A 13,007-nucleotide genomic window follows, 5' to 3' on the forward strand; every position below is an offset into this window, starting at 1 on the left:
ATGTGAAAATTCCATTTTAAAAACTTATCAATCATGACTCCCAGATACTTCACTGATTCTACACCTCTTACACTTATATAGTTACAACTACAAGTATCTATCAAATTTATCTCTTGACATGAGTCATCATGCATTTTAATGGGTTCATAAATATCAAGACTTTTAACTTTTGATATGGAAAAGGGGATATAACATGTTTTATTAAAATTTATTTCAAGTGAGTTTGCATCAAACCAATTTTTAATAGACGACATAATTTTTGCTGCTTTACTCATTAAATTAAATTAATTTAAATCGTGAATCAGGATCGCAGTGTCATCAGCAAAACAGAAAATAGAGCATTCAAGATCCAAATTAAGAAGGTCATTTATGTATACAATAAACAAAAATGGTCCTAAGACCGTACCTTGCGGAACGCCATAATTCAAAACATTTAAGTTACTTAGTACATCATTTATACAAACTTGTTGGCTACAATTTTCTAAAAAACTTTTAATTAGATTATTAGCGATCCCTCTAATACTATATTTATCTAACTTATTTAATAATATTTTATTGTCAACGGAATCAAATGCTTTTTTGACATCAAGAAATATGCCAAGTGTTGTGTTACCCTCATCTAAATTATTATGTATACAACTGACGAGTGTTTGTAAAGCAATTGATGTACCTTTATTTTGCCTTTATTATTCTTAAGTGGCACCACTAGAGTATGTTTAAATAAATTTGGGAAAATTCCTAAAGAAAGAGATAAATTGAAAATATACTCTAATGAATCTAAAATATAGTCTACTATTTGTTTTAATATATGGTTTGACAAATTACAACAATAAAAGGAAGTGCTATCTTTGCAGCTGAGAATATGTTTTTTAATTTTATCCTTAGTAATATTGCTAAGGAAAATTGAATTTGTATTAATTTTAATTTTGGATTTATAATTAATAGCAGGGTTATGGGTTTTAATTTTATCTGCAATATTTTCACCAACTGTAGCAAAAAATGTATTAAATTCATTAGCAATATCAGCATCATCAGTTATTATTTTATTTTTGGAATCAGTAACCGAAGAAATGTTTACATTTTTATTATTGTACGCTTTATTATACATAGCTTCATTTATTAAATTCCAAAATTGTTTGGGATCGCCTTTTGACATAATAATGTTTTTTGTGAAATACATATCTCTAGCACATTTAATAACTCTAGTTAATAGGTTTCGATATGTTTTATATTTAATTTCAAGTTTGGAATTGAATGGTTGTTCTTTTAATTTATGAAATAGCTTGTCTCTACGTCTTATTGAGATTACTATACCGGATGTAATCCATTTAATACAACAGAACCTAATGTACATTAGGTTCTGTTGTATTAGTATGTATAATTCATTTATTTTTTTAATAGGTATTGTAATTGTTCTAACGGCTGTGTTGTTTGTAAGTTTAAATAACATTCGTGGTGTATTGTCGACCATATCTGGGGGTAATTCTATAGTGAATCCTCCTGTAAACTGCATTTTGTGTATAAATGCCTCACATCTTCTTGATATAACGAAGCCTACTGTTTCTCCGGTTTCCAATAGATCTAAAGGATCTATAATTGAAATGCAGTTAACAGATAACCAATCATAATTCCATTCGTCAATATGACTTAATTAATACACTTCTCCTGATGTCCAATTTGTACTTTGAAAGTTAACGTGGTTGCCTGTCATATTGTATAAAAGAACTGGTTGATCACTTTCTTCAAACCTATCGTTGAAATGTGACAACCCTTTTGTTGCCATCATGATAATTAACCTATAATATTATTTCTTATTATTTTCAACTTATTTATGAAATAATAGATTTCACTTAATTTTATTTTTGTTGTATATATTATTATGTTTTTTTACATTCTTTTATGTTAGTTATCAACTAAAAAAATGTCATCATCTATTTCAAAAAAAAACTTTGTTGTATTATATGATACTTTTTTTTGTGAACGGGGGGGGGGAAATTGCCCCCATTATTCCCCTCTTGTATCCGCGCTTGCTAGATAGTAATATTATGCAAGCCCTCACTCACTTATAATATTAGCTACATGTTAAGACTTAATAGCCTGTTTAGGCGTCAAAAATCTATAGGAACACAACTACACAGTATCACGATCGTCAAAACAATATTACACACGTTTACTGCAGATATGAATGTATCTGTATGGTAAATTCGTAATATAATTTATTTAAGGGTTTTTTTTTCTAAAAAGATTAAACCAAAATGTGATATAATTATACCAATGGAAAGATTATGAGGTACTCTTAAATACTTTTGATTAGTTAATTTGAAAAAAATAATTTCATTAGCAGTTATTATTTATTAGTTATTTTAATTTAAATCAAAAATGGATAAATATTGCCATATATTATATGGCCGCCGCGGTGAACGAATCCGTGACGTCACGTACAATGTCAAAAATCACCGTAACTAAAAAATAGCGAACGATTAGTCACAACTCATAAACCCACAAACGGATTTAGTCGTATCATTATCTTAGTTGGAGTAATATCTAGTGGCCTAGTGCTCTAGTTGGAGTGAGTTGGACTGTATTTTTTTTATTTATTATGATAATAAAATAATTATCAATTTTTTAAGTTGGATGGTTCTCTAAGAAGTCTGTCTTAGATTTAATTTATTCATATTTTATATTAGTTTTATTTAGCCCAGACTGCCAGTGGTTATTACAGATAAATAGATAATATCAAAAGCTTTATTATTAGATTTAGATCAGATTTGAATGGTACTGAAAGCATTAACAATATTGATATAAATACCATACTTTGATTTAATATTGCAACATTTATTTTGTAGTCAACTGGTCAACATATTATTAGAAAGTATGATACTGGAAACCACAGAGGTACGTAAAATGGATGCAACGCTCAAATTTGAACTGGTAAATTTATTAGATATTAATGATGGTTGGAAATCACTTATGGCTGCTGTAACTGTTGACTGTGATCCAATGAAAAGTCGGAAATATACTTTTGATCACTTGAAGTAAGATTTGTTTTGATGTCCATGCTTACTATTATCTGCTTGTCAACATTTTTGAAAACAATCAAATGATTTTACTAGATTAATAGAAATGGCAAGCCAAACACAACGAAGATCTTGTAGTGAAATATTTTTAGAAGAATGGGGAACCAGTGGTCGTATTAGGCCTAATCTCAAGATCCTTATGGATCTATTAATCGAATTAAAACTAATACGAGCTGCTGAATGTATAGCTTCTAAAATAACCAGTGGTAATTAAGAAAACAATATGAACTTTGCTGTTTAAAATTAAAGTTAACTATATGAAATATATATCATATTCATATGTGTTAACTTCTAGATAAACCTAATGAAAAGTTGGAGACATCTATGAACCTTCTTGAGATTGATGAATACACAAATAATGATAATAGTGAAGACTATAAATCTACTTTGTTCGCTCATCAGCTAGAGACCAGATCAATTTTAAATGATGACAAAAGTAATACAAGGTATAATTAATTTTAGTTATTAAAACAGTATTTTTTCATTTTATACATAATAGATCTATATTTTTTTTCTAATTCATCAGAATCTAACTCTTAAGTCTTAATTAATCATTTTTTGATAATTTTGAACACATACATTTTGTTTAATATATTTTTTTTTCTGTAGGTTTGACAAAATTAAGCTACCTTATAAATATTTATCTAATGCCACAAATGGATTTTCGGATTCATGTTTAATTGGAGCTGGTGGATTTGGTAAAGTATTCAAAGCAAAATTAATTAACCAAATAGTGGCAATAAAACTTATGGAAAAAATAATCGAAGAAAAAGATTTTAAACAGTATTTAAATGAGATTGATATTGTATTAAAATTCAAACATGATAATTTATTACCATTAATAGCAATTTCATATGATGAACAGCCGTGTGTTGTTTATGAATTTATGGAGAATGGTTCATTACTTGATTGCATTGCATGTAAAGTATGTTTTTGTGGAATAATATAAATATTATGAAATATAATTTTAATATTAATTATCAATGTAATTGAATAGAATAGATCTTCCATATTAGATTGGAAACTAAGGATAAAAATTGGAACAGATGTAGCCAGTGGGCTAGTTTACTTACACACAGCATTTGAAACACCTTTCATACATCGAGACATTAAAAGTGCTAATATACTTCTAGACAATACATTTATTGCCAAAGCATGTATTTACAATTTATATTATATGATAATGTTATATATTATATATTTATTTATAATGTGTTTAGATTGGAGACTTTGGCTTAACTCGCATTGGAGATCACACTATGACATCTGTAGTGTTAGGAACATCTGCGTATATGTCACCTGAGGCATTTAGAGGTGATATCTCTATGAAGATAGATGTTTTCAGCTTTGGAGTAGTATTATTGGAGCTATTAACAGGATTACCACCGTACGATGAATGTCGTACTGGTTGTGATTTGGTAAGAAATTCATTTTATAGTGAAAAATATTTTCTTTTCTCATTTTTTTTTTTTTTAGTTAACTCATATAAGTGAAATTGAAAGTCCTATTGAAGAACTATTAGACAAACGTGCTGGGTATTGGAACAACAGTATTGCTATAAAAATGTATGACTTGGCAAATCTTTGTACTGCTACTAAAACCCAAAGACCATTTATACACGGTCAAGAGGGTGTTTTTGAATCTCTTAAAAATATTCTATCTGAAATTGGTGTATAACATGACAACTATTAATTATACAATTTTTTGTAAATAACAAATAAGTTACCATAATCATTTAAACAGAATAACAAATTAATAATAAAATATTTTTATTTTGAGTTATATATTTTAAATTATTAACCATACAAACATAACTTTTCGTATATTTATTTTATACAAAACCATATGATTTACATAATTAAAAAAATATTAAAATTAGGTGAAACATGATGGCTAGTTTTTAATATTCTAAGACCATAAGTTTTCTCCAAAATATGTGGTTATACAATTAAGTTGAAATATATTTGTAAACCAATCCTTAAAAGCATTGTCCATAGATAAAAACTTAATATTTAGCTTTTAATAATTTCATAAGTTTCTCCAATTTCATAGCTTTCATTAAACTGCCACTGATCTTAAGTTTACCAGACATATAAGCATCAGCAGCTTTTAGTCTTCCTGCAAATGTATATTAAATTTATTTAATATATTATTGAATGATTAGAAACAAAATCATAAATAAATAATTATAACTAACCATCAAATAATTCTTCTATTTTATCAGCTTCCATTATTAAAGTGGCATCTGGTTTCGTAGTTGATTTACCTTTTCCAGCTGCACCATTGCCAGTTAGATCTACATAGTAAGTTCTATCTTCATCTCCTAAAAAATATGTATATATTTACATTATACACAGAGTTTAGATGACAGTAATTAATAAATAATAACTAATGTAATATATATATATATATATATTGTGATTATATAAATCAATCTACTAAATACTTGATTTTACAAGATTTTAATATATATTTACTATAATACGTATTTAATTCTAATAACCTTTTACTACAAACAAGAAGCAAGCATTTGTTCCTTTAGCTATTTCTGGTGTCAGATGTGAATTTATTTTTGTAAATATACCCTCAATTGTATCTATACCATCTGATTTTTTAGCTTGTACTTTTTCTTTTCCTTGATTGAATCCATTGTGAGGTGCTTCGTCCAAGAAGAAGTCCATCATTAAATCTCCTTTATAAGCTAAAAAAAAAAAATTAATATCAGTACATAAAATATGGATTTAAGTGCGAATTGCACATTTTGAATGATGCAAGTTCATAAGTAATGATAGAAACAAATTTTAAAAATGAATTAATGTAATCTAACATATTTAGGTATACAACATAGGTATTTATTTTTTCTATGAACCTCATAATTATAAGTGTAATTGAAAGGGCCTCATCCCCCTAAAAAAATAAAATTGTTTTTATTATCATATGATAATTTTTTAAATATGAAATATAACATGAATTTTTTAAAATAGAAGAATCTTTTTTAACAACTAAAATCTAATTATCTGTAACCATTGCTAATCTATGGGCAAAATATATTGTAGCTATCATTTTTTCAGTAAAAATGCAACTAAGAAGTTGTCACTTAGTCAGTACTATTTACTTTATCTATGAATCATGATCAGTAAATAAAATTAGTGTTTAGTAGAATCTATCTTATGTATTTTTAAATTTGAGTATAAAATTGTGAAAGTGAATTGACCTGTTATTAATGAGAAAGATAAGAACATTATTTATCTATGTTTTTACAATATTTAAATTTGTATAATACAAAATCATGTATATATATATATATAAAAAATTAATATAAATAAATAATATGGTTTTATTTTGATATGTCAATTCACTAAAATAATTATTAAGTAATATTAAAGGTACATACAATACATTTAGTTCAACTGGTTGATCAGGGAGTTTCCCCCTAGACTGTATGGCATAAATTTTTTCAGTCTTCAAGAAAAAAAAAATAGAAATTGTGCCTATGTTTATTACTCACTACATTATACTTGAAAAATAAATATATTATAACATGCATATTTTTAGTGAAGCTCTTTCTAATAACATTTGACAATAGTACCTAAACCACAGTATTATAGAACATTTGTTATTAATTAAACTACTTACTTGGATCACTGGCATATTGGTCCAAATCAGTGATTCCTTCTTGTTGTAGTACTTCATCATCAACTAGAAACTGCCCAGTACAATTTTCAACCGACCTACTAAGTACTGCATAAGCTGCATCTGCCATAATTTCTGGGTTACGAGATAATTTTTTTGCTTCAGTAGAGCCAGATAACATTTCAACAGCTGCTGTGTATATTGCTATAATGCAAATAATATACAAAATAAAATAGGTCAAGTTTTAATTAGAATTTGAGTAACAATTGTTTATTTAATTGTCCATGATATTAAGAATTTTAATCAAATTTTTTAAATACCTACAATTTATGATAAAAAACAACTTTGGTAACTTTTTTTTTACATTTAAACTATGGAAAATTGTAAAGTAACTATTTTTAGATTCTGATCAGTGCTAAATTAATTGATTTTACAATGTGTGTGTAAACTCAATAAGTAGTCGAAAAAATGCTTAAATTTTCAACTTTTAGGTGGTTTTGAATAGAAAATTGGATCTAGTTTGTACTTAAGTGAGATTAAAATTTTAAATTACTAGTACTTTTTAATTAAACAGAGAAAAACAGGAAAATTTACTCAAATCCAGTTGTTGACAAAATCTATTTTGTTTTTTTGGTATAGCTCAAAAACGAATAGCTATAGATAAATCATTTTCTATACATGATACAATTTTCAAAACATTTTGAGCTATTTATAGACTTTTAAAGAGATAATAATAAATTATTTGAGCATAAACCAAATTGTAGCAAAATTTGTTCCTCGTCTCTTAACCGATAAATAAAAATAAAACGAAAAGTACATCTTGTAAGAACTTTTTAAAAGAATAGGTACTTATTTGAAATTTCTAAAAATATTATAACAAGTGAAAAAATTTTAATTTATGGATAAGATGTTGAAACCAAACGTCAATCACCATAATGGAAGTCAATAAATTCTCCAAGATCATAATAACTAATAAGCAAAACGAATAAGATCAAAATATAAAAGCCATGTTAGTCATATGTTTTGAATTTATAGGATAGTTTATCGTGAATTGTTACCTTAAGGATAAATTGTGCATCAGCAATTTTATTTAGAAGTCATGAAAAAAAAAATGACAAAAAATTAGACAAGTGATTCTTGAATGCCTCAGCCCACACCAGTATTTAGTTAAAAATCAAAGTACAGTAGGTCAGGTCCGCAATTACTTTACTCGCGTTATATGACTCCATACAATTTAAGTTTATTTCTTAAGTTAAAACCAATGATCAAAAATATGTTGTTTTCAATAATTGTATGACATTACAAAACAAGGAAAACAATCCAAAAACATTAAAGTGCTTAAGTACCTACCAGAAATGTTTTCCAATGTGAAAATAAGAGAGATTATTTTGAAGGTGATAATGTATGTTTAAAACAATATTATGTTAATAAAGGTGTTTTTTTGATCATGCCTTATATTTGAAAAAATAATTGCTTTATATTTATTATTTTTAAATAAATTTGTGTTTTGTTTATTACCAGTTCTTGGCCATAATGCATTCACAGCAATGTTATCTGCTCTAAGCTCAGCAGCCATACCTAATACACACATTGACATTCCATATTTAGCCATTGTATAAGCAACATGGTCTTTAAACCAATTAGGATTCATGTTTAATGGAGGACTAATATTCAAGATATGTGCATGTTTGCTCTTTCTTAGATAAGGTATACACATCTTTGACCTAAAACATAGAAATACTATTAAAATAACTTAAATTTTTCACTGACATAACAAGCACAACATCACACTATTTAAGTGTTTAGCTGGATATACTTAACAAATATTTGTTACTGATGTGTTTCACAAAGGTTAGTTATGTATCATAAGTAAAAGGTATAGTTAATATACTAATGAATAATGTTGATAAGTATATCAGTTGTTGGAACACAAATTTATATGTAAATAACTGGTGTATTTGATTATTAGTTTACTTGATACATATACCAGTTATGGAAATGCAGTTCTTTATTTAATTATATTTGTAAAGGCTATATTTTTATTGAAAAATAGCGAAACTTCCAGAAGCTATTAAGAATGAACTTTAAAAGTAGCTCGATATTAAAACCAAATGGTTTATTTTTATTATTCAATATTAAATATTTAGCATTATCTTTTCAAAACAAGACAATTATATACATTTTTTATTGTAGTAAAAAATTATTTGTAATTTTGTTTTGTTAATTATTTAATATTGACCACAAGATATTGAGTCAACCATGATAGAACTAGTCTGTGCTATTATAAACAGCAACTGAAATCAGAAACGGCATTGAGTTCATAAAACAATAATAGTTTTAAATATTTACACTAAAAATGTTCCTCTTGTATTGATATTATGCATCAAATCATATCTCTTCATCTCGGTATCTAATGTAGGGGTCAATGAAATTGCACTTGCATTGTTTACAACTATATCGATAGCTCCGAATTTACTGATTGACTTAGAAACAGCATCTGCTACTTGACTTTCATCTCTTACATCGACTACACAAGGTAAACATTTTCCTCCAGCTTCTTCAACTAAAAAATGTTAATTACAATAAAAAAAATGGACATAAATTGTAATAAAATAATATAAGGCTAAAATAAATAAATTAAAAACATAAAGAGCTAATAATTTTTATAGGTTAATTTACTTCAGAAGACTAATTCTAAAATCTATATTTAATCTTAAATTAATTTATGGAAACATACCATCATAAATTTAATCTATTAAATCATTTAAATCTTATTAAAATATGTGCTTATTTTTTTCTTTCACGTTCTGCACATTTTTGTGTACAGTTAGGATGTAGAAATATTAAATTTTTATTAACCTAAAATTTGAGAAAATTAAAACAAATATAATTTATATTAATTATTTTATAATTACAGAATAAAAATATTTTAAATATTTTAAAATAATAACAAGACTGTGTATGTTGATAATTACATAATTGGACTATGACCAGATTAGTCATTTCAGTTATTTTATCTATAAAACTATGTTATTTCCGTGACAAATTATAATTTAAATTATACATTTTATAAGTTGGAATGAATTCTAAATTTATTATTCCTTATAGTTAAATAAATGATTAAAAAATGGTTTACTCGAAATATTTAATGTATATAAAAGCATATGTGATTTCAATCCTATATATGCATAATAGCAAATCTGTATTTAGAAAAATTAATTTTATGTTGTTAGCTTTAATAAGACTGAATTGATCTCATATCAAATTTAAAGGTAAGAACATTATTTGTATTTCTACATCAGATTTTTCATAATATTTAAATTTTCAAGCAAATTATCAGTATTTATAAATTATAATATTTCATACACTCAAAAGTTAAAAGTAAATTTAAAATTTGAAAAAATCTATATACAACTAAAAATAATGTTCTTACTTTAAAAAATAAGTCAAATACGTATTATTATTAAAACTAACAAACCTAATGATGAACTATTGGACATTAATTTAACATGTTATGCATTTATAAGATAGAACAAACAAAATTTAATACAATAAAGGAAGCAATAGTTTTATTTTAAATTACTTTCTTTAGCAGCTGTATAAATAGTTCCGGGTAATTTTGGATGAGGCTCAGCAGTTTTAGCAGCAATTACAATGTTAGCACCATCCCTAGCTGCTTTTAAAGCTATTGCCTTACCGATACCCCGACTTCCTCCAGTAATGAACAAAGTTAGTCCAGATAATTTTCTAAATAAAAAAATATAGTTTTTATTAATATAAAATAATAAATAATAATAATAATATATTATAATAAATGCAATATAAAGAAATATAAGACAAATTTATAATTAACAAACCCTGTGTTCAGCATTATAATGTAGAAAAATGGGTATGTTCCTTAAAATATTTTAAATGATAGTATTAAAAGCTCAAGACTTGAGTAGTCGCGTGTAAACACAATAGTTCAACAATATGTACTATTTGAATTTATCTGAAATTCTGTAACAAGGAAATCAAATAAAATAGCGTTTTAAACTTTATCAATGGAAGGGCAATATAAAACTTACAGGTGATCAGCAGAAAATGACCATGACCTACAAATACGAATATTATGTCCTCATTGAACGCACATTGTTATTTGTGTAACAGCCAAAACCAAAACAAAGATATTGAGCAATAACAAATATATCATTTAATTGAGATAAGTTTGTAACTTATTATCGCTTAATAAGAGTACAAATTTTAAACTATATAACATAATTTTATGGAATATAATGAAACAATATCACCAGTGTCCATTTGTAGCACAATATAATTGTACTATAGTAGGCTTGTAGCCTTGTAACTAGTTGTAAGTTGTAGGTTTCTAGTAATTATACGTTATTACCAATATTTAATACCTATTGTAGTTTTCAACGTTGAGCAAACACCATACCAGACTAAATAGTAATAACATCATACAGAATATTGTGACGTCTACAAATAAATATTATCAAGAATATTACCAATGAGATAATCTCGTTCACAATACCTAGGACAATACGGTCCACCACCGCATAATTAATTATTATTACCACTTACTTTATGCACCATGGCCACGAACGACGGCTGATAAATTTTAGTTTTACTGATAACTGTAAGATTTCTTATCTTTATTAAGTTTTAGTTTTTTTTATATTATGATGAATGTTGATACGAATTACGAGTATAGTACTGTAATAACTTTAGATTTATTTTAGACTTTAATTATTATTTAACCGTTTAGTGCATTTTTATACGTTTTTATTGTGCACTATCTAGTCGACTAATTTAGTATTTATTTACGTTATTTGTTAGGCAAAAGAATAAATTACACTACATTAATCCACAGGTGTTGTAAAATACTAGAAATGGAGAAGCACGTATTAGAAGAAGTTTCAAAATTGTAAGATACTTAAATTTAACTTATAAGACGTACTATCAATAAGTCTTAAAAACTATTATTAATATTATATTATATTGTAAGACTAATAACAATTTAATAGCATTAATATTGACTTATCGGTTTTGTTTGTTTATAACTTGTTGACTGTGAAAAATGACTAACTCAAAATGCGTACATTTAAATATTAAAAAATGTAATAAAGTAGTGCTTTGCTTAGCATTGTTATTCTAAAAAGATAATGTATCTATAAATAATTTAAAAAATAATAAGATTATAAATATATAACAATATTTTCAGTAGACTTGAGATTAAATTAATGACATATCAAGAATATCTCTATGTGAAATGTTAGGCTAGTAGCAAATATTTTATTAGCATTATTTAGCTACAAAATTGATGATTTATAAATTATATATAATTAGATATAAGATATTATCATTGATTATAGAATATTCTATTATCAACGATATTACATTATGTGCGTCTAAGATATATTTTTTTTTTAATCAACGTAATATTATATAATTAAATTAAAGTATTTCAATTTTTTTTTCAGACAGTCAGAACAAAATGTACTTGGTGTTTTGGTATCAGATACCAAAGGCTTGTGTATTTTTTGTGAGTCATAAAAGTGCTTTATTAATAAAATATTATTATTTATTATTTTGATAATAATTGATTTTTTCTTTCTATATTTTCTAATTCAAAAATTAAGCTTCGGGAGAAGTAACACCAGGAATCAGTGGACATATAACATTCATCGCAAATCAATTATCAAAATTAGATAAACATGATTTGTATCCGACCATTGTATTGAAATCTGATAACAAGTAAGCATTGAGCTTAAACTAAAATGCATTTTTACAATTAATATATTTTTGTTGATGACTGATCTTCGTATTCACACAATACGAATATAGCTAGCAAGAGTAAATAAACAAAGCCTGATGGAGGTTCAACAAAGTTGAAAGTTAGGTTAGTTGGGGACCCTATATAGTTGGGACTGAAGAAGAAGAATCATTATAGTCTCACCTAATACCTATTTGTGTACCAATATTTGTGTATTAATGTACCCAATGGGGGGATGCTTATGATTATTTCTTAACAATTTCAATTAGAATTTTTGTTATGTAAATTGTAGCATTACATACATTAGATTAAAAGTATTTTTTTTCAGGTCATGTTTGTTAAAAGGCTGTGAAAATTCCTGTGTTTATGTATGTTATCAGAATAAGTAGTATTTAATGTTTATGATTGTTATTCATTTGGATAAAATGTATAATGTCTAATCATATTTATTTTAATTATAAAATATTCTTTTTAATGTAATTGTTCCTCACTCTTAACAATTAAAAAATAAATTACCAATATTT

The 13,007-nt window shown here is 25.8% G+C and overlaps 2 protein-coding genes across 5 annotated transcripts; one reads left to right on the plus strand and one right to left on the minus strand.

Moving 5' to 3' along the window:
• Positions 1-2,108: 2,108 nt before the first annotated feature.
• On the plus strand, positions 2,109-4,859 carry LOC113558107 (interleukin-1 receptor-associated kinase 4-like). 4 transcript variants are annotated; one of them, XM_026963634.1, is made up of 10 exons: positions 2,109-2,290; positions 2,359-2,569; positions 2,688-2,775; positions 2,847-3,035; positions 3,114-3,283; positions 3,373-3,523; positions 3,687-4,002; positions 4,075-4,230; positions 4,298-4,495; positions 4,554-4,859. In XM_026963634.1, the coding sequence occupies exons 4-10, from the start codon at positions 2,875-2,877 to the stop codon at positions 4,752-4,754; spliced, it is 1,353 nt and encodes a 450-aa protein (XP_026819435.1). In that variant the 5' UTR covers positions 2,109-2,290; positions 2,359-2,569; positions 2,688-2,775; positions 2,847-2,874; the 3' UTR covers positions 4,755-4,859. The 4 variants fall into 4 exon arrangements, with proteins under 4 accessions (XP_026819435.1, XP_026819423.1, XP_026819439.1 ...); XM_026963622.1 differs by having other exon boundaries at positions 2,359-2,775; XM_026963638.1 differs by lacking the exon at positions 2,688-2,775.
• A 29-nt stretch (positions 4,860-4,888) lies between these two features.
• LOC113558135 (hydroxysteroid dehydrogenase-like protein 2) lies at positions 4,889-11,225 on the minus strand. The gene is made up of 9 exons (XM_026963645.1): positions 10,778-11,225; positions 10,568-10,709; positions 10,294-10,457; positions 9,060-9,273; positions 8,229-8,434; positions 6,714-6,914; positions 5,581-5,778; positions 5,275-5,400; positions 4,889-5,195 (listed from the first exon to the last, which is right to left on the minus strand). The coding sequence occupies exons 2-9, from the start codon at positions 10,579-10,581 to the stop codon at positions 5,083-5,085; spliced, it is 1,236 nt and encodes a 411-aa protein (XP_026819446.1). The 5' UTR covers positions 10,582-10,709; positions 10,778-11,225; the 3' UTR covers positions 4,889-5,082.
• Between the last annotated feature and the right edge of the window lie 1,782 nt (positions 11,226-13,007).

Source organism: Rhopalosiphum maidis, chromosome 1, assembly GCF_003676215.2.
Source record: "Rhopalosiphum maidis isolate BTI-1 chromosome 1, ASM367621v3, whole genome shotgun sequence".
In the NCBI taxonomy this organism is placed as follows: Eukaryota; Metazoa; Arthropoda; class Insecta; order Hemiptera; family Aphididae; genus Rhopalosiphum; species Rhopalosiphum maidis.

Excerpts from the sequence above, each read along its gene's own strand:
- LOC113558107 (XM_026963622.1), top strand. The coding sequence starts at position 2,875 with ATGATACTGGAAACCACAGAGGTACGTAAAATGGATGCAACGCTCAAA. Across the intron at positions 3,036-3,113 it reads TATACTTTTGATCACTTGAA|ATTAATAGAAATGGCAAGCC; the intron begins GTAAGATTTGTT and ends TGATTTTACTAG. Across the intron at positions 3,284-3,372 it reads AGCTTCTAAAATAACCAGTG|ATAAACCTAATGAAAAGTTG; the intron begins GTAATTAAGAAA and ends GTTAACTTCTAG.
- LOC113558135 (XM_026963645.1), bottom strand. Across the intron at positions 9,274-10,293 it reads TTATACAGCTGCTAAAGAAA|TTGAAGAAGCTGGAGGAAAA; the intron begins GTAATTTAAAAT and ends AACATTTTTTAG. Across the intron at positions 6,915-8,228 it reads TGCATTATGGCCAAGAACTG|CAATATACACAGCAGCTGTT; the intron begins GTAATAAACAAA and ends TTTGCATTATAG.